The 21,256-nt window shown below is 44.6% G+C and overlaps 1 protein-coding gene across 8 annotated transcripts in view; it reads right to left on the bottom strand.

Moving 5' to 3' along the window:
- Positions 1-18,099: 18,099 nt before the first annotated feature.
- JADE3 (jade family PHD finger 3) overlaps positions 18,100-21,256 on the bottom strand; it is a 138,039-nt gene continuing 134,882 nt past the window's right edge. For 7 of the 8 annotated variants that reach the window (XM_058714780.1, XM_058714779.1, XM_058714777.1 and 4 more), the window contains one exon: positions 18,100-21,201. In XM_058714780.1, coding sequence (XP_058570763.1) covers positions 20,291-21,201 — 911 coding nt within the window. In that variant the 3' untranslated portion in view covers positions 18,100-20,290. The remainder of the gene's footprint in view (positions 21,202-21,256) is intronic. The other variant, XR_009257346.1, reaches the window with a different exon arrangement.

Genomic DNA, 21,256 nt, shown 5'->3' with positions numbered 1-21,256 from the left:
TTTTTTGTCAGCAGTTAAATTGAGAGCAGTAGCTGTGGACTGAGAGAACCCGTTTTTTTTTTTTTTTTTTCTTAAGTGGGAGAAGATCACAGAGGGTCAAAAGTCACAGGATGAAGGTAAGGAGGACCCTACTGAGAAGCCTTTCAGTTGATTACTGGGGAGTGTCAATTACAACAACAGGAAGAAAAAGGCTGCTAAAGAATCAGAAAATTAACCTTGGGCAGAAGCGGTCCCCTTCTGTGGTCCGTGGTTTCTGGAAGGTTCCTAAGAATCCTGTCTAGTGTCCCAGTGGGATGGTCATCCAGTTGTCAGGATAAAGTGATGTGTAGCTTTTGAGTTGAGAAACATGAACTTTATTGCCATGTCAGTTGCTAAGAGTGCTTGATAAGGTCTTTTCCACTGAGGCTCCCGGGCAGTTTTCAGAAAACCAGACTTTCAGGTTTGAGATCTTGCAGAGGTTGGGCAGGGGGGTGTTTTGAAAACGCAGCTTGGACCTGCCGGTGATAAAGCTGGAGGTATGTGAGTCCTTTGGGGTAATTAGTCATATCAGCTTGTAATCCGCTGGGGCAGAGGGTTGGAAGTTCTTTTGAAACGCAGGGGTCAACCCCTTATTAACTCTCTAGGAAATAACTTGTGGATCTTAGAGGGGACCCACCTCGTTGCCATCAAGGGAAATGGCAATACAGGCATACTTCGGAAATTTTGCGGGTTCGGTTCCAGACCACCGCAACAAAGTGAATTTCTCAATAAAGTGAGTCAAATGAAATTTTTTTCTTTTTGGTTTCCCAATGCATATAAAAGCTCATTTGTTATTGTAGTCTATTGGGGCGCGTGGGTGGCTCAGTCGGTTGAGCACCGACTTCGGCTCAGGTCATGATCTCACGGTTTGTGGGGTCAAGCCCTGCTTTGGGCTCTGTCCTGACAGCTCAGAGCCCGGAGCCTGCTTTGGACTCTGTTTCTCCCTCTCTCTCTGCCCTTCCCCTGCTCGTGCTCTCTCTCTTTCAAAAATAAACATTAAAAAAATAAACATTAGGGGCGCCTGGGTGGCTCAGTCGGTTAAGCGTCCGACTTCAGCTCAGGTCATGATCTCACGGTCTGTGAGTTCGAGCCCCACGTCGGGCTCTGCGCTGACAGCTCAGAGCCTGGATCCTGTTTCAGATTCTGTGTCTCCCTCTCTCTCTGCCCCTCCCCTGTTCATACTCTGTCTCTCTCTGTCTCAAAAATAAATAAACGTTAAAAAAAAATTTAAAAAACATTAAAAAAATTATACTGTAGTCTATTAAGTGTGCAATAGCATTGTGTCTAAAAAAATGTACATCATGGGGTCAAGCCCGCATCAGGCTCGGCGCCTGGAGCCTGCTTCAGATTCTGTGTCTCCCTCTCTCTCTGTTCCTCCCCCATTCGCACTCTGTCCCTCTCTCAAAAATGAAGAATAAAAAATTTTTTTAAATGTACATGCCTTAATTTAAAAGTGCTTTATTGCTGAGGTCCCAGTAGTTCATTTTTGCTTTTGTTTCTCTTGCCTCCGGAGACGTGTTGAGTAAGAAGTTGCTGCGGCCAAGATCAAAGAGGTTGTTGCCTGCTTTCTCCTTGAGGATTTTGATGGCTTCCTGTCTTACATTTAGGTCTTTCATCCATTTTGAGTTTATTTTTGTGTATGGTGTAAGAAAGTGGTCCAGGTTCATTCTTCTGTATGTCGCTGTCCAGTTTTCCCAGCACCACTTGCTGAAGAGACTGTCTTGATTCCATTGGATATTCTGTCCTGCTTTGTCAAAGATTAGTTGGCCACACGTGTGTGGGTCCATTTCTGGGTTCTCTATTTTTTTTTTTTTTTATTAAATTTTTTTTTTTTTCAACATTTTTTATTTATTTTTGGGACAGAGAGAGACAGAGCATGAACGGGGGAGGGGCAGAGAGAGAGGGAGACACAGAATCGGAAACAGGCTCCAGGCTCCGAGCCATCGGCCCAGAGCCTGACGCGGGGCTCGAACTCACGGACCGCGAGATCGTGACCTGGCTGAAGTCGGACGCTTAACCGACTGCGCCACCCAGGCGCCCCCTGGGTTCTCTATTATGTTCCATTGATCTGAGTGTCTGTTCTTGTGCCAGTTCCATACTGTCTTGATGATTACAGCTTTGTAGTATAGCTTGAAGTCTGGGATTGTGATGCCTCCTGCTTTGGTTCTCTTTTTCAAGATCGCTTTGGCTATTCGGGGTCTTTTCTGGTTCCATACAAATTTTAGGATTATTTGTTCTGGCTCTGTGAAGAATGCTGGTGTTACTTTGATAGGGATTGCGTTGAATATGTAGATTGCTTTGGGTAGTATTGACATTTTAACAATATTTGTTCTTCCTATCCAGGAGCAATGGAATCTTTTTCCATTTTTTTTTGTGTCTTCTTCAATTTCTTTCATAAGCTTTCTATAGTTTTCAGTGTATAGATTTTTCACCTCTTTGGTTAGATTTATTCCTAGGTATTTTATGGTTTTTGGTGCAATTGTAAATGGGATCGATTCCTTGATTTCTCTTTCTGTCGCTTCATTGTTGGTGTATAGGAATGCAACCGATTTCTGTGCATTGATTTTATATCCTGCAACTTTGCTGAATTCATGAATCAATTCTAGCAGTTTTTTGGTGGAATCTTTTGGGTTTTCCATATAGAGTATCATGTCATCTGTGAAGAGTGAAAGTTTGACCTCCTCCTGGCTGATGTGGATACCTTTTATTTCTTTGTGTTGTCTGATTGCTGAGGCTAAGACTTCCAATACTATATTGAATGACAGCGGTGAGAGTGGACATCCCTGTCTTGTTCCTGACCTTAGGGGGAAAGCTCTCAGTTTTTCCCCATTGAGGATGATATTAGCATTGCGTCATTCATATATGGCTTTTATGATCCCAAGGTATGCTCCTTCTATCCCTACTTTCTTGAGGGTTTTTATCAAGAAAGGATGCTGTGTTTTGTCAAATGCTTTCTCTGCATCTATTGAGAGGATCATATGGTTCTTGTCCTTTCTTTTATTGATGTGATGAATCACATTAATTGTTTTGCAGATATTGAACCAGCCCTGCGTCCCAGGTATAAATCCTGCTTGGTCATGGTGAATAATGTTTTTAATGTATTGTTGGAGCCAGTTGGCTAATATCTTGTTGAGGATTTTTGCATCCATGTTCATTAGGGAAATTGGTCTATAGTTCCCCTTTTTAGTGGGGTCTCTGTCTGGTTTTGGAATCAAGGTAATGCTGGCTTCATAGAAAGAGTTTGGAAGTTTTCCTTCCATTTTTATTTTTTGGAACAGCTTCAAAAGAATAGTTGTTAACTCTTTCTTAAATGTTTGGTAGAATTCCCCTGGAAAGCCATCTGGCCCTGGACTCTTGTTTTTTGGCAGATTTTTGATTACTAATTCGATTTCTTTACTGGTTATGGGTCTGTTCAAGTTTTCTCTTTCTTCCTGTTTCAGTTTTGGTAGTGTATATGTTTCTAGGGATTTGTCCATTTCTTCCAGATTGCCCATTTTATTGGCATATAATTGCTTATAATATTCTCTTAGTATTGTATTTATTTCTGCTGCGTTGGTTGTGATCTCTCCTCTTTCATTCTTGATTTTATTTATCTGGGTCCTTGCCTTTTTCTTTTTGATCAAACTGGATAGTGGTTTATCAATTTTGTTAATTCTTTCAAAGAACCAGCTTTTGGTTTCATTAATGTGTTCTACTGTTTTTTTTGTTGTTGTTGTTCCTCATCAAAATAAAAAGCTTCTGCACAGTGAAGGAAACAGTCAGCAAAACTAAAAGGCAACTGACGGAATGGGTGAAGATATTTGCAAAGGACATATCAGATAAAGGGTTAGTATCCAAAATCTATAAAGAACTTATCAAACTCAACATGCAAAAAACAAATAATCCAGTGAATAAATGGGCAAAAGACATGAATAGTCACTTCTCCAAAGAAGACATCCAGATGGCCGACACATGAAAAAATGCTCAACATCACTCATCATCAGGGAAAAAGAAATCAAAACCACATCGAGATATCACCTCCCACCTGTCAGAATGGCTCACATGAACAACTCAGGCAACAACGGATGTTGGCGAGGATGCAGAGAAAGAGGATCTCTTTTGCATTATTGGTGGGAATGCAAGCTGGTGCAGCCACTCTGGAAAACAGTATGGAGGTTCCTCAAAAAACTAAAAACAGAACTACCCTACGACCCAGCAATTGCACTACTAGGCATTTATCCAAGGGATACAGGGATGCTGTTTCAAAGGGACACATGCACCCCCATGTTTATAGTTATAGGATAAAGAAGATGTGGTATAAAACAGAAGAGACTCATAAATATGGAGAATAAACTGAGCGTTGCTGGAAGGGTTGTGGGAGGGGGGATGGGCTAAATGGGTAAGGGGCATTAAGGAATCTACTCCTGAAATCATTGTTGCACTATATGCTAACTAATTTGGATGTAAATTAAAACAAAAAAAGGAGATGTGGTATATCTATACAATAGAGTATTACTCGGCAATCAGAAAGAATGCAATCTTGCCATTTGCAACTACGTGGATGGAACTGGAGGGTATTATGCTGAGTGAAATTAGTCAGAGAAAGACAAAAATCATATGACTTCACTCCTATGAGGACTTTAAGAGACAAAACAGATGAACATAAGGGAAAGGAAGCAAAAATAATATAAAAACAAGGAGGGGGACAAAACAGAAGACACTCATAAATATGGAGAACAAACTGAGGGTTACGGGAGGGGTGTGGGAGGGGGGATGGGCTAAATGGGTAAGGGGCACTAAGGCATCTACTCCCGAAATCAGTGTTGCAGTATATGCTAACTAATTTGGATGTAAATTAAAAAAAATAAAAAAATAAAAAAGTGCTTTATTTCTAACAAATGCTAATTATCATCTGAGCTTTCAGTGAGTCATAATCACTGATTCCAGATGACTATAACAAATAGGAATGAACGAATTTGAAATACTATGAGAATTACCAAAATGGGACACAGAGACATGCAGTGAGCAAATGCTGTTGGAAAAATAGCGCTGATAGACTTGCACGATGGGGGGGGTTGCCACTGACCTTCAATTTGTAAAAACTCAGTGAAACAAGGTATGCTCTTTGTGAGGCCATAGACATTCAAGGGGTTTCTGAGAGCTTTGACAATTTGGGCTTTCCAATTCCATTACTTGTCCGCACTTTTCCTGAATTTATGGATAAGCACAGTGCCATTCTAGAAAATGAGAACAAAAGGGGCGCCTGGGTGGCGCAGTCGGTTAAGCGTCCGACTTCAGCCAGGTCACGATCTCGTGGTCCGTGAGTTCGAGCCCCGCGTCGGGCTCTGGGCTGATGGCTCGGAGCCTGGAGCCTGCTTCCGATTCTGTGTCTCCCTCGCTCTCTGCCCTCCCCCCTTCTCAAAAATAAACACTAAATTTTTTTTTTTAAATAAAAAAAGAGAAACTATCCAGGCATCTAAAGATTACTTATCAATTAACTTAATCATTTTTCAAACCGATGGTTACCAGAAGAGAGGGGGGTGGGGGGATGGGGGGAAATAGGTGATGGCGATTAAGGAGGGCACGTGTTGTGATGAGCACCGAGTATTACACTGAGACTAGTAATTACACTGTATGTTAACTACATAGAATTTAAATAAAACACTTGGGAACAAAAACCCTAATCATTTACCTAAAGTCTTAAAGTCAAGATCCAGAAATTTCAATTAGCTAACATGTTACATCTTACAAATCTGTGCTTTGTAGGAATTTAATTCGTTCATAAAATTAAACTCTTTAAAAAGACACTATCATTTCATTGTGTTCATATATACAGTTCACCCTTGAGTAACGTGGATTTGAATTGTGTGGGTCCACTCCTACGTGGATTTTTTTTTGATAAATACAGTACTGCAAATGTATTTTCTCTTCCTTATGATTTAAAAAAAAATTTTTTTTAACATTTATTTATTTTTGAGACAGAGAGAGAGCATGAACGGGGGAGGGGCAGAGAGAGAGGGAGACACAGAATCGGAAGCAGGCTCCAGGCTCCGAGCCATCAGCCCAGAGCCCGATGCAGGGCTCGAACTCACGGACCGCGAGATCGTGACCTGAGCTGAAGTCGGACGCTCAACCGACTGAGACACCCAGGCGCCCCTTCCTTATGATTTATTTTTTATTTTTTATTTTTTTTTTAAATTTTTTTTTTAAACGTTTATTTATTTTTGAGACAGAGAGAGACAGAGCATGAACAGGGGAGGAGCAGAGAGAGAGGGAGACACAGAATCTGAAACAGGTTCCAGGCTCTGAGCTGTCAGCACAGAGCCCGACGCGGGGCTCGAACTCACGGACCGTGAGATCATGACCTGAGCCGAAGTCAGACGCTAAACCGACCGAGCCACCCAGGCGCCCCTCCTTATGATTTTTTAATAACATTTTCTTTTCTCTAGCTTTAAGAATATAGTGTGTGATACATAGGACATACAAAAGATGTGTTAATTGTTCATTATCGGTAAAGGTTCTGGTCAACAGCAGGCTATTAGTAGTTAAGTTTTGGGGGAGTCAAAAGTTATATGGAGATTTTTGTGCTGGAGGGGGGGTCGGTGTCCTGGCCCCTGCATTGTTCAAGGTTCAACTGTACACACACACACACACACACACACACACATGAAGTTATGGAAGCAATGGTAACTCAACTCATAACACCGGTATAGGAATTTGTTTTGTTTCATTATTTTTAATTTTTTTAGAGAGATCGGGGCAAAAGGAAAGAAAGAAGGAATCTTTTTTTTTTTAATGTTTATTTTTGAGAGAAAGAGAGAGAGGGAGAGCCTGCATATGTGCTCGGGGGAGGGGCAGAGAAAGAGGGAGACAGAGGATCCGAGGTGGGCTCTGTGCTGACAGCAGAGAGCCTGATGTGGGACTCGAACTCATGAACCATGAGATCATGACCTGAGCTGAAGTCAAGAGTCATTTGCTCAACTGACTGAGCCACTCAGGCACCCCATGTATAAGAATTTTAGAAGGTTAAAATTTTTAACCCCTGGTTTTGTCCAACCAAAAATACTGTGCTGACATTAAAAAAATTTTTTTATTTTTATTTATTTTTGAGAAAGAGAGAGAGAGGGAGGGAGGGAGAGAGAGAACGTGAGCAGGGAAGGGGTAGAAAGAGAGGGAGACAGAGAATCCAAAGCAGGCTCTGTGTGGTCAACGCAAAGCCCAACATGGGATTCGAACCCATGAACCATGAGATCATGACCTGAGTCAAAGTCAGATGCTCAACTGACTGAGTCACCCAGGCGCCCCTATGCCGACGTTTTTAAATGGTAAACTAATTTGTAAGGACTCTTGGGGCGCCTGGGTGGCTCAGTCGGTTAAGCGTCCGACTTCAGCTCAGGTCACAATCTCGCAGTCTGTGGGTTCGGGCCCTGCGTCGGGCTCTGGGCTGATGGCTCAGAGCCTGGAGCATGTTTCCGATTCTGTGTCTCCCTCTCTCTCTGCCCCTCCCCCATTCATGCTCTGTCTCTCTCTGTCTCAAAAATAAATAAACGTTAAAAAAAAAAAAATACTCTTGATCCCATCAAAAGCTCTTTATCCTGGGGTTAAGTTCTTTTCTTCTTTCTTCACAACTAGAGTTATGGAGGCTATTAGGACACTTTTCAGTGTCCACAAAAAGAGACATCATTGAGTAACATTTTCTTTTCTTCTTTTAGACTTTGACAGTTTGTCTGGGCTGGATATTCCTAGAGTGTACACATAACGACGGGATGGTTTTTTGATCAGTTAATCTTTAAAGTTTCCCCAGTGTGTAAGAGAGAGGGAGAGAAACCAAAAAATTAACAGGGAGCCAGCTTCAGACAAATACGAAATTATCGTTGTAAAAGGCTAATTATGTTCCTCCCTTTTTAAAAAAAAATTTTAAGTCTATTTATCTTGTGAGAAAGAGAGAGAGAGCATACATGCCTGCAAGGGGAAGGGCAGAGAGAGGGGAGACAGAATCCCAAGCAGGCTCCGCACTGTCAGCCCAGAGCCCGATGCGGGGCTCGAACCCAGAGACTGTGAGATCATGACCCGAGCCGAAATCAGGAGTCGGAAGCTTAACCAACTGAGCCACTCAGACGCCCCTAATTATGTTCCTTCGTGAAGGAGAGGGAAGAAGGTATAGATACAAAAAACCCATTTTGACAAATAGGAGAGACAGAAAGAGATAGAGATAGATATTGGGATTGCAGCTGGTTCAGACAGTAACAGGCCACTGACAATTTTACCAATCTAAATAATTGTAAAGATTTGTATTTTTTATTTTTATGTAATCTCTACACCCAACGTGGGGCTTGAACCCACGACCCCGAGATCAAGAGTCACGTGCTCCTCCAACTGAGCCAGTCAGGGGCCCCACCCATCTAAGTAATTTTTTTTTCAACGTTTTTTAATTTATTTTTGGGACAGAGAGAGACAGAGCATGAACGGGGGAGGGGCAGAGAGAGAGGGAGACACAGAATCGGAAACAGGCTCCAGGCTCCGAGCCGTCAGCCCAGAGCCCGACGCGGGGCTCGAACTCACGGACCGCGAGATCGTGACCTGGCTGAAGTCGGACGCTCAACCGACTGCGCCACCCAGGCGCCCCCATCTAAGTAATTTTAAAGCTCTTTCAAGTTAATCCTTGAAATCTGGAAATGAAGCTAACATAGTCTCCTATGTTAAACATAAACAGAATTTCTTAGGAGCAATCTCCTTGTGAGGGTTTCTTCCCTCTGTGTTCTAAGGTGCCCCTTAAGTCAACAATCTTGTTCATGTCAAAAATTCCCCAATGTGGCCATGGTAATTTGAAATTGACCTTAGAGAAATCACGCCAGGTACAGAACATACTTGGAAAATATGAAGGAGGCAGGGGGTTGAGACGCAGTTCTGGATCCAGAAGACCCCATGAGAACTTGTCTCTAGAGCCCGACTGAAGGTCAACCATTATCCATCAGAGGCTGCAGAAAACCTCCTGATTCTGGGCCAGTGTAGCAAAGTTCTTAGGGACACAAAGATATAACCGAAGGAGTCCTTTCAAGGTTTTAACAGCTTTGTTGATGTAGAATAGACATGCAATAAACCGACATGCATAACAAGTATAATTTGGTTAGTTCTGACATATGTCCGCACACCCAAGACCATTACTGCCGTCAAGATAATGAACGCATCCGTCACTCCCAAAAGTTTCCTCCTGCCCCTTTATGAAAGCTCTCTCCCAGCCCTCCACGCTATCTCCCAGGCAACCACGCTGCTTTTCATTTTCTAGATTTGTACGTACATGGAATTATACAGTATGTGTTCTGTTTTGTCGGGCTCCTTTGACCCGGCATAATTATTTTGAGATTCATCTCTCTTGCTGTGGGTAGTTCATTCCTTTTTCTTTCTTTCTTTCTTAAAAAAAAATTTTTTTTACATTTATTATTTGTGAGAGACAGAGCACTAGTCGGGGAGGGATAGAGAGAGAGGGAGACACAGACTCCGAAGCAGGCTCCAGGCTCCGGGCTGTCAGCCCCGACGTGGGGCTCGAACTCACGAGCTGTGAGATCATGACCTGAGCCGAAGTCGGACGCTCAGCCGACTGAGCCACGCAGGCGCCCCTTTATTTTATTTTGAGTAGGTTTCAGGGCGCCTGCGTGGCTCAGTCGGTTAAGCATCCGACTCTTGGTTTCAGCTCAGGACATGATCTCATTGTTTCATGGATTCAAGCTCCACATCGGGCTCTGGGCTGACAATGTGGAGCCTGCTTGGGATTCTCTCTCTCTCCCTCTCTCTCTCTGCTCCTCCCCCACTCATGCTGTTGCTATCTCTCTCAAAATAAATACGTAAACTAAAAAAATGTTTGAAGTAGGCTTCATGCCCAGTGTGGAGCCCAATGAGGGGCTTGAACTCATGACCTGAAGTGTTATCGAGAGTCAGATACTTAACCGACGAAGCCACCCAGCCACCCCGAGATTGCTCATTAAAAAAAAAAAAAAAAAAAAGGTTATTTTCTTGTTATTATGTTGTGAGGGTTCTTTGGTTTTAATTTAAAAATATATTTTTAAAATGTTTTTGAAAGAGAGAGAGCAAACAGGAGAGGGGCAGAGGGAAAGGGAGGAAAGGAATCTCAAGCAGCTTCCACGCTCAGCAAGGATCCCGATATGGGGCTCAATCTCAGGACAGTGAGATCATGACCTGAGTGGAAATCAAGAGTTGGTTTCTTAACAGACTGAGCCACCCAGGAGCCCCAAGCTGTGAGGGTTCTTGACATATTTTGGATACCAGTCCTTTATCAGATAAATGATTTGCAAATCTTTTCTCCTAGTCTGTGACTTCTCTTTTTTTTTAATTTTTTTTTTTTCAACGTTTTTTATTTTTTTTATTTTTGGGACAGAGAGAGACAGAGCTGAACGGGGGAGGGGCAGAGAGAGAGGGAGACACAGAATCGGAAACAGGCTCCAGGCTCCGAGCCATCGGCCCAGAGCCCGACGCGGGGCTCGAACTCACGGACCGCGAGATCGTGACCTGGCTGAAGTCGGACGCTTAACCGACTGCGCCACCCAGGCGCCCCTGTGACTTCTCTTTAACACTGTCTTTCAAAAAGTAGCAGTTTTTAATTTTACTGAAGTCCAATTTACCAATATGTAAATAATTTCTTTTATGGAAAGTGCTCTTGATGGGCATATCAAAGAAATCTTTGCCTAACCAAGCTTCTAAAAGTTTCCTGTGTTTTGTCTAGTAGCTTTATACTTTTAGGGTTTTTTTTTAATAAACTTTTTTTTAATGTTTATTTTTGAAGGAGAGAGAGACAGAGCGTGAGCAGGGGAGGGGCAGAGAGAGAGGGAGACACAGAATCCGAAGCAGGCTCCAGGCTCCGAGCTGTCAGCATAGAGCCCGACGTGGGGCTCGAACTCATGGACCGCGAGATCACGACCTGAGCCGAAGTCGGATGCTTAACCGACTGAGCCACCCAGGCGCCCCAATGTTTATCTTTGAGAGACACAGAGCACGCAGGAGCAGGCGAGGGGCAGAGAGAGAGAGACAGAATGCAAAGCAGGCTCCAGGCTCCGAGCTGTCAGCACAGAGCCCGACGCGGGACTCGAACTCATGGACCTCGAGATCATGACCTGAGCTGGAGTTGGACACTCAACCGACTGAGCCACCGAGGTGCCCCAAATACAATAGTTTTTAATAAAGTGACCTTTTATCCTGCAGCCTTGCTAGACTTATGAGTTCTGGTAGCTTTTTTGGGTAGATTCCGTCTGATTTTCTACATAGATAATCATGTCATCTGAAAATAAAAAGAGTTATATTTCTTCCTTTCGAATCAGGATGCCTTTCATTTCTTTTTCTTGCTTTATTGGACTGGCTAGAAATGCTAGCATAATACTGAAGAGAAGTAGTGACATTCTTGTCTTATTCCTGATCTTAGGGAGGAAGCGTTAAATCTTTCACCATTAAATACGATGTTAGCCGTTGGTTTTTCATAGATGTCCTTTATCAGGTTCAGGAAGGTCCCTTCTATTTTTAGTTTGCCAAGCATTATTATCATGAATGGATATTGGATTCTGTCAAGTGCTTTTTATGTATCTTTGAGATACGATGAATTATACTGTTTTTTGAAGGTTAAATCAACCTTGCATTTCTGGGATAAATCTCACTTGGTGGTTGTTATGGACCAAATGTTTATGTGCGCCCTTCATGATGGGGTTCATGCCCTTGTAAGAGGAAGAGATCTCTCTCTCTCCGTGGGTATGCACCAAGGAAAGGCCACGTGAGCACACAGTGAGAAGGCAGCTGTCCACAAACCAGGAAGTGGGCCCTCACCAGACAGGAGTCTGATGGCACCTTGATCTTGGACTTCCCAGCTTCCAGACTGTGAGAAATAAATTTCTGTTGCTCTAGCCAGCGAGTCTAGAGTTTTTTGTTATAGCAGCCCCAAGCTAAGACAGTCTTGGTGTATTTATCTTTTTGATATATTACTGGGATTCAATTTGTTCAGGTTCTAAGAATTTTTGCAGCTACTTTTATGAAGGACATTGGCCTGTAGTTTTCTTATTACGTCTGTGTGGTTTTGGTATCAGGGTAATGCTGGCCTCAGAGAATGAGTTGAGAACTGTCCTCTGTTAAATTTTTGGGAAGAGTTTGTGTAGAATTGGCCTTATTTGTTCCTTATATGTCTATTAGAATTTGCCAGTGAAGTCATTTGGGCCTGGAGTTTTCTAGCTTTTTCTTTTTTTTTTTTTTTTGAGAGAGAGAGGGCGCAAGGGAGCGAGAGAATCCCACGAGGGACAGAGAGAGAGAGAGAGAGAGAGAGAGGCTGGGCTCACCCGAAGCGGGGCTCAAGGTCACTGGATGTGAGACTTGAACTCATGAACTGTGAGATCATGACCTGAGCTGAAGTCAGATGCTTAATAACTGAGCCACCCAGGCGGCCTTCATAAGAAAGTTTTTTTTTTTAATTTTTTTTTAACGTTTTATTTATTTTTGAGACAGAGAGAGACAGAACATGAACGGGGGAGGGTCAGAGAGAGAGGGAGACACAGAATCGGAAGCAGGCTCCAGGCTCTGAGCCATCAGCCCAGAGCCCGACGCGGGGCTCAAACTCACGGACCGCGAGATGGTGACCTGAGCCGAAGTCGGCCGCTTAACCGACTGAGCCACCCAGGCGCCCCATAAGAAAGCTTTTAATGCTAATGTATTTAATAATAAAAAGCTTTTCGGTTTATCTATTTTTTCTTCTTGAATGTACTCTGGTAGTTTGTGTCTTTGAGGGGTTGTGTCCATTTCTTCTTTGTTGTTGAATTTACTGGCAAAAGGTTGTTAATAATACTCCCTTATTGGGGCACCTGGGTGGCTCCGTCGGTTAAGCGTCCGACTTCGGCTCAGGTCATGATCTCACGGTTCGTGGGTTCGAGCCCCACGTTGAGCCCCGCGTCGGGCTCTGCGCTGACAGCTCGGAGCCTGGAGCCTGCTTCGGATTCTGTCTCTCTCTCTCTCTCTCTCTGCCCCTCCCCCACTCATGCCTTGTCTCTCTCTGTCTCTTGAAAATAAATAAATGTAAAAATAAATGATATTCCCTTATTATCCTTTTAATATCCATAGAACCTGCAGCAATGATATTTCTCGTTCCTAACATTGGTAATTGGCCTTTTCTCTTTTTTTCCTGATCAGTCTCACTAGAGATTTGTCAAATTTATTTTATCTTCTCAAAATCCAGCTTTTGGTTTCAATGATTTCCTTTCGTCTTTCACTGATTTCAGCTCTGCCCTTTATTATTTCCTTTCTTCCCCTTACTTTGGATCTCATTTCCTCTTCTTTTGAGTTTTGTTAAGATGAAAGCTACAGTCACTGACTTGAGACCCTTCTTTTCTGATCCAGGCACTCAGCGCTGTAGAATTTCCCCAAGGTACCGCTTTAGTGCCATCCCACAAATTATATGTTGCCTTTTCTTTCTCATTCAGTTCAAAATAGTTTTTAATTTTCTGAGTTCCCTGACTCGTGTGGTACTTAGAAGTTTGTTCAGTGCCCGTTGATTGGATTTTCCAGAGGTGTTTCCGTTACTGATTTCTAATTTCATTCCAGTGCGGTCAGAGAACATACTTTGACTTGAATCTTTTCAAGTTTCGTAAGACTTGTTTAATGGCCCATCTTGGTAAATGTTCCATTTGCATTTGACAAGGATGTGTATTCTGCTCTTGTGGTGTGGCGTGGTGAATGTCCATTCAATCTGGACGGTTGATAGTTTTGCTGAGATCTTCTACAGTCTTACTGATTTTCTCCGTACTTGTTCTATTTATTATAGACATAAACTATAATTGTTGGTTTGTGCATTTTTCCTTGCAGTTCTATCGTTTTCTCCTTAATGTATTTTCAAGCTATGTTATTAGATGCATAGACACCTAGGACTTTTATGCTCTCTTGATGAACTTGCCCTTGTATGGTATTAATATAGCCACAGATTTTTTTTTGTTAGTGTCAGCATGGAATCTTTTTCTTAGTTTTAACCTGTGTCTTTCTACTTAAACATGGGTTTCTTTTTTTTATTTATTTTTAAAAAATGTTTATTTATTCTTGAGAGAGACAGAGAGACAGAGCATGAGCGGGGGAGAAGCAGAGCGGGAGGGAGACACAGAATGTGAAGCAGGCTCCAGGGTCCGAGCTGTCCGCACAGAGCCCGATGTGGGGCTCGAACTCACTAACCGCAAGATCATGACCTGAGCCGAAATGATGAGTCAGACGCTTAACCGACTGAGCCACCCTGGCGCTCCAAAAGTGGTTTCTTATAGGCCGCATAGAGTTGCGTTCTTTAATCCCCAAGCTCTGCTCGGGTGCCTGGGATCTTCAAGAACTCTCTAACCCTCTAAGCTGCCCACTTTTGTAGAAGGTTCTGATGATTAGAGCACCAGTCCTTCTGATGAGCCCCACCTGCCTTCTATCATCTTCCCACCGGGGTGGCACTCAGAGAGTTATTTCCACGTCCCTAGAACAGTTCTGTGGACGACAGGGACATCCAAACCCATGGCAACTACTCGGGCAGGTGCCAGATCCAGCCACAGGGGATCAATCAGGCCCATGGAAGGTTACCCAAGGCTACCTGAGAAGGACCAGAGGCCACCTTGGAAAAAGTAGGGGGGTGGGCAGGACATACAAAATTAATTTCTACAGGGGAGGATCTGATTGATAGGAAAAAAAAAACCCACTTGTTTTCCATTTCCAGAAAGCTTTTCGACTAGGAGAGACAGCACAGGAGCAACCCAGAGTGGTCAGCCACAGCCCAGGTGGGCCCTTTGGGAAGGAGGAGTGCTCCTCCGAAAGAGTAAGGAGCACTCCTCTGTGCCCTAGCGTGTTAGTTTCCTATGTCTGCTGTCACAACTTACCACACATTTGGTGGCTTAAAGCAACACAGATTTATTCTCATAGTCCTGTTGGTCAGAAGTCTAAGGTCATGGCATAGGCAGGGCTAGGTTCCTTCTGGAGACCTTAGGAGAGACTTCATTTCCTTTCCTTTCTCAGTTTCTAGAGGCCACCTGTGTTCCTTGGCTCATGGCCTTTTTAAATTTTTTTTTAATGTTTATTTATTTTTGAGACAGAGAGAGACACAGCATGAGCAGAGGAGGGTAGAGAGAGAGAGGGAGACACAGAATCTGAAGCAGGCTCCAGGCTCCGAGCCGTCAGCACAGAGCCTGACGCGGGGCTTGAACTCACGAGCCGTGAGACCGTGACCAGAGTCACGGTGTCCAAGTCGGACACCCAACCGACTGAGCCACCCAGGCCCCCCTCTTTTTGTCTTTTAAAGTTAAAAAAATGTTTATTTATATGAGAGAGAGAGAGAGAGAGAGAGAGATTGCAAGTGGGAGAGCAGCAGAGAGAGTCCCGAGCAGGCTCCACGCAGCCAGCTCAGAGCCCAACACGGGGCTCGATCCCACGGACTGTGGCATCGTGACCCAAGCCGAGATCAAGAGTCGCACGCTTAACTGACTGAGCCACCCAGGCGCTCTGGCTCATGGCCTTTCTTAGCATCACTCCGGCCACCTGCAACTCAGGTCGCTTTCTTCAGGGCGAAGCTGAGAAGGAACACTTAGAGAAGGGGCTTGGGGCACGTAGAGTCAGGCAAAGTGACCAAGAGTAAGAGTTGTAGAGGCGACCTCACAGGTTCTAGTCCCAATCCTGCTGTATGCTCGCTGGGGAACCTCGAATAACTGCTGGAACCATCTGGCCTTTGACATGAATCAAATAGAGCTAAGAGTATCACCTTCATACGGTCGTCAGGAGCCGTAAACATAAGGTAGTGCATGCTTAATCAGCAAACGGCCAGACATAGGGGCTCAATGAATATTGCCATTCTTATTATTTGAAGGCTTGGCTGGTCCCACACAAATGTCCTGGACTGTCCTACCAACGGCTTTGGCCTTGGTTGGCTTCCCTAAGGGACCCACGTAGCTGTCTTGAGACTGACATTCAGCCTGGTCTCTGCCAATGTACTTCTCAGTCCATCTTTGAGGACACTGGGGGGGAGGGGGGGGGAGACTGCCCAACCGGAAGTGCCTTTCTTTCTTTCTTGAAGCTGAGGGGATTCATTCAAGGAGTGTATCATTTCCAAAAACGTCAGCAGTTCTGAGCTTGGAAGTTTTTCATCACGTGAGAAATGACTATGAAATAACGGGCCCATTTCCACGTGTGACTTCCGGGAGCAGCCTTCAGGACCGCGCGCCAATACTTTGGAAGGTAATGGTGAATGCTCGGCGGTTCTGCCCCTGGTTTCCGCGTTCAGAGAACTTGCTGCGGTGGGTAGAGCTTGAGCAGCCCGACTCCACCCTCCGGCTTGCTTACAACCTGACATTCACTGAGAAGGAAGGAAAATTAAGGTGGGGTAGAAGCGGGGAGGCGAAGGGAAGTTAAAAGCTTGGGGTGCCCAGGCCTGGAGGCTGGAATGCTCCCACCCAAACGCGTCTCAACGGGATGAGAGCTGCTCGATGCTTCGGCAGTTCCTTCAGACGATGACTATTTTTAGGGGGCTTCATGTTAAAGAACGCATCGGTGACCGGACAGGGCAGGGGACAGGGCAGGGCCTGGGTCTCGGGCCTCCCCCACCTCATTTCAAGGGCAACTATCCTCATGGCTTCAGGCCATACAGTGTGTTCCAATCCATGAAGTAACATTAACTGAATCCACAGAAGCCTCCTTTAAACAGTGCCGCGCGGGGCGGGCGGAGTGTCACAGGGACAGAGCTCCCTGCGTGGGAACGCCAGCCTCAGGGCAGGCCTTTGTTAACGGAGTTCTTTTTTTGAGAAAAAAAAAAAATCAACACACTGTTGCGTTGCTGCTTTCCATAAAACTTGGAAACAGCTGGATTAATCCTGCGGGACTCTAATAAAACATTTATTATAAATAAGGTGCGTTTTTGGAAAATGTCACACAGAAGTCACTCAGGGGCAAGTACGGATTTACTCCTGTCATAAGAGTTTTCCTCAATTCTTAAGGGTCAGCAAACATGCTGAGGATTGTGGGGTGGGGGGGAACCCAACCCAGGATGATGCAGCGTCTGGTTTATTCTCTCAAAAGTTTCTTCAACACAAAGACAAAGGCTTCATCTCCCATTGGAAGTACAGACCCAAAGCTTTTGTGGGCTACAACTGGGTATATTTGTAGTTTCAGTTCTCCGACATCTTACCTAACAATGTACTGAGTCAAAAGAGTTCGCCATTAATGAGAGGCGGGGGAGGGAAGGGAGAGAGAGAGAGAAGGCAGGGGTGTTGGAGGAGGAGGAGGAGGAGGAGAAAGGCAGAGGAAGGGAGAGAAGGAGGGTGGGTGAGGGGAGAGGGAGGAAGGGAGAGAGAAACAACCGTGGCTCTTAACTATCTTCACTACTGATTTACCCAATGACCTTTAGCAAGTACATTTCTCAAAACGTAATGAAAATGTTTTTTAATGCCCCCAACGTCCCCCCATGACACTACATAACCTGTATCACATTCATATGCTCACACGACTCCAAGCAGAATGAGTTATCGTAAAGAGTGTGTATTTGAGTGATGCCCGAACTAAGCCTTTTGGACTTTGTGACTTTAGATAGGATCCATTTCCTTGGGAATTTTAAATGATGGTTTTGTCTTATTAGCCTGATGAAATCATGATTTTGGGGTAGAGTCCAAGGTCCCAGAGTTCTCTTTGGTCCCCGGTATTGGACATGAATCATGGATCTGTGCTTCTAAACATTCAATTCCTCCTTCTCCCCCTCCGTCCCTTTCCCCCCACCATCTGTTTTGTTTAACGGATGAGATTTTTTAAATATAAGAGGAACATATGTGGGGCGCCTGGGTGGCGCAGTCGGTTAAGCGTCCGACTTCAGCCAGGTCACGATCTCGCGGTCCGTGAGTTCGAGCCCCGCGTCAGGCTCTGGGCTGATGGCTCGGAGCCTGGAGCCTGTTTCCGATTCTGTGTCTCCCTCTCTCTCTGCCCCTCCCCCGTTCATGCTCTGTCTCTCTCTGTCCCAAAAATAAATAAAAAATGTTGGAAAAAAAAAAAAAAAAAAAAGAGGAACATATGTAAGATTTTCTAAAACCCGCATGCCAAATTAAGAAATTACCACACTGACAGTCGTTAGCAGTTTTCATAATTTAATGAAAAAGTATTGGTAAAAAGGTGACATTTGAAAAAAGACTGAATTTGTCTTGGAAAACTGGACTATATAAGACAAAATGAAAAAAAATTAACAAAAGAAGGTTAAGAGGTAATACTTCAAACAACAGCAAAATGTAGCAAATACATTTTGGGGCAATTGAAATTTACACAACTGAAGGCTCCTTCATTTACTTAGGAAAATCTTGTAAAAATATTACAACTATATTTCCCTGACTGAAGTTATTTTAGTCAATACTCTCCCCATGGCATTACATATGGAATTTGGCTGAAGCACTTTTTCAATGTTTGCTTTTCCTTGCACTCACTCAGAACCAAAAGGCATGAAAGGACTCGGGCTACTGGCCTCGAGCGCAACAGAAGGCCCCTATAGCAGAGCTCGGTACCTCTTCCTTAGAGGGAAGGTGTCAAATTCACATCTACCCCAGCAGAGCTCAGAGGGAAAAGCACAGAAACCTAGTGCGTCCATAAGGAGGAACAGTCTTCCTCGTGTGGATGATTCTTAGCTGCTTCCACTCAAACAAAACACAGGACGCCTACCACACGTGCTCTGGCACATTCACACGTGTACACAGGCATAAAAGAAACATTTTCAAGGTGTGGCCAAAGAGGAGGCAAAATACAGAAGTTTTCCAAAAGGGAGGAGAAAACACGAGCCACAGGACCCATTAACAAGGCTTCGAGAACAGAAGTGGGGACAGAAACGCCGCCGAGGCTCCTGCACCGGGGGAGGGGACAGAGGGGCCCTGGCCTGCCCTTGGGCCACTGGCGCGCCCACTGCAGCTGGGCTGTTTGCTTTACCAGGAACCAACTTTAAAGATCGAAAAATGGCCTCTTTTTGTCTGAAAATTCCCACTATGCTTTCCCAAACCAGAAGAAAGAGAATATTAATTTAAGGCTAAGAAGAGAGAGCAGAGAATTATAGTCGGCTTCACATTTTAAAAACTGTAACATGTTCCCCTTCTTTTAAATGGGAAGCAGACATGTTTTATCCCCCCCCCCCCGAAATGTAATTATTCTCTTCCTCCCACAAATTATTCAAGGCTGATTGTTTGGGAACAGGGTATAAGCAACTTCTGAAAAACGGCTCCAGCCTTTTTGTGTGGGGAACTGCCTCGGATTCGAAGTTGGTACAAAGCTAAATTATATCCATGTGTTAAACACATGCTTTCAAATTCTGTTTGACAATAAAAATCTGTTTCAAAATTAAAGCAGGTAAGAATACTTAACCTCTGTGCATCTTACTATATTTTAATTATACCTCAATAGAAACTTTATAAACATTAAAGCAGGTATACAAAAAACGGTCAGCCAAACTTATTTAAGTCAAACTGATTTGAAAACAAGAACACAAAACCCCTGACCTGGTACAAATCCTCCGGAATTGGTCTCACTTTGGGAAAGGCTCTGGGATCCCTCCCAAACGCCTAAGTGGAGAGAATCTGAGCATTTTCCTTGTACCTCTGTAAACACTATCCACAAGTTAGCCTCTCACGCTCGTTAGATGGGCCAAGTAGTTACAAGTGCGCCCCTGACCAGCAAGTCTAGGAACAGGCACTGGACACTTAAGAAGCATCAGGAGTATTGACTTGGTAGGTAAGATACTGCGAAAGGAGCTCAACCTTGTGCTGAGCCAAGGAAGAGGGTAGTGAATCTGACAGTATCTGAGATGTTGGTCCCTGGGCTCTCCCTGAAGCGGGTTTCCAGGTACCAATGGAGTTAGCAACTTCCTACAGACAGGAGCTGTGGGAGGTCACGTGCCATAGCTTCAAAAGGGAAGTAGTTTTAGTGTCTGATAATCACGGTCTCTTGCAAATGCGTTAACGATGCAAGGACTCTTAATACATATGTGCATCAACGTGTTAACAGGACTGGAGAGCTGTCCCAAAGTATTTACTGAGCAAGTACTCTGGGCCCAGCTGTTCTCAACAGCCTCTGGCAGAAAAGACTTCTGGACAATCTGTAATTCCTAGAATGTGCTTGCGAAAAGTAGACTTGAAGCGGTTTCAAAAACTGCAAGTCAATTCGCTGTGAAACGTTTTATTCTTTCACTACAGTTCCTCCTAAAGTACACTAGAATCCTTTTGGTGTGGGGGTCTGCCCCAGTGTATGGGGCAAAGGCAAAGACTGAGCTATTCTTGGAGGTTTCCGATCACCTTTGCATTGAAGTGTGGGAAAGGGGATGTGTCTTGCTTTTACCGTGGCAATCCCGTCGAGAGTCGTGGGCAGGATTTTCCCTGTCCGAGCTAACTCTCCTTACCCTGACTTTCTCTTTATTCCCATCACTCTCTGCTTCTGAATCGCTCAGCTCCAAATCTGGGCAATACCCATCGTTTTCCTGATACGGAGCTCTCCCTGCAGACCGCCTCACAAGCTGCTTGCCCCAGAGCTGCTCCTTGGGGCTGACGTTCTTGGTTGGCTTCACACAACACTGGAGGTCCTCCGTGGTCCTCACCCACCTGTTGGTGGCTTCCTTAAAGGACCTACTGAAGTGTTCCACGGTCGATTTTCTAAAGGCGCCCTGACTGGCCAAGTGGGAGCTGAGCATGGACTCCTGGTCACAGAACACCTCACTTGAGCTGTCTTTTTGGGTGACATCTTCAGACCAGCTGCCCTCCAGGCCGTTGGATTTGGCAAGCTTGGAGGTAGACTGACTCTTCCCATTCCCGATGGAAGAATGGCCATGCAGGGCAGCCTGGAGGACCAGAGGCTTTCCCAGTGACTGCCCGTGGTAGAACTCCGGGGATGGAGTTCTCCAAGCAGGACTGGGGTCCTTTGCTTCACTTCTAGAGTGGGTGAGACTGGCCAGCAGACGGTTACTCTTGCTCTCTAGTGGATGTCTTGGGTACGATTTCATTCTCATTTCTAGTGACTCCTGAGGCACCTGCATGCTCCTTATACCGGGAACAGGGGAGCTGCTGGCAGGAGAGAGGGGTCCATGATCAGGCTCTGTGGAGCTGTTTCTGCAGTCTTCCGGGGCTGATCTCGGCATTTTTAACTTTAAGGTAATTCTTGGAGGCGGGTAGAACAATGAGTTTTCTAGTGTACTTGTCAAAGGAAGTCCTGAGATCAAAAAGACAGACTCATTTTAACAACTGATTTAAATAACGGCGTATAT

The sequence above is a fragment of the Neofelis nebulosa genome, chromosome X, assembly GCF_028018385.1.
Source record: "Neofelis nebulosa isolate mNeoNeb1 chromosome X, mNeoNeb1.pri, whole genome shotgun sequence".
Lineage (NCBI taxonomy): Eukaryota > Metazoa > Chordata > Mammalia > Carnivora > Felidae > Neofelis > Neofelis nebulosa.
The sequence above is the reverse complement of the archived record's forward strand: the minus strand, read 5'-3'. Positions and strand labels throughout refer to the sequence as shown.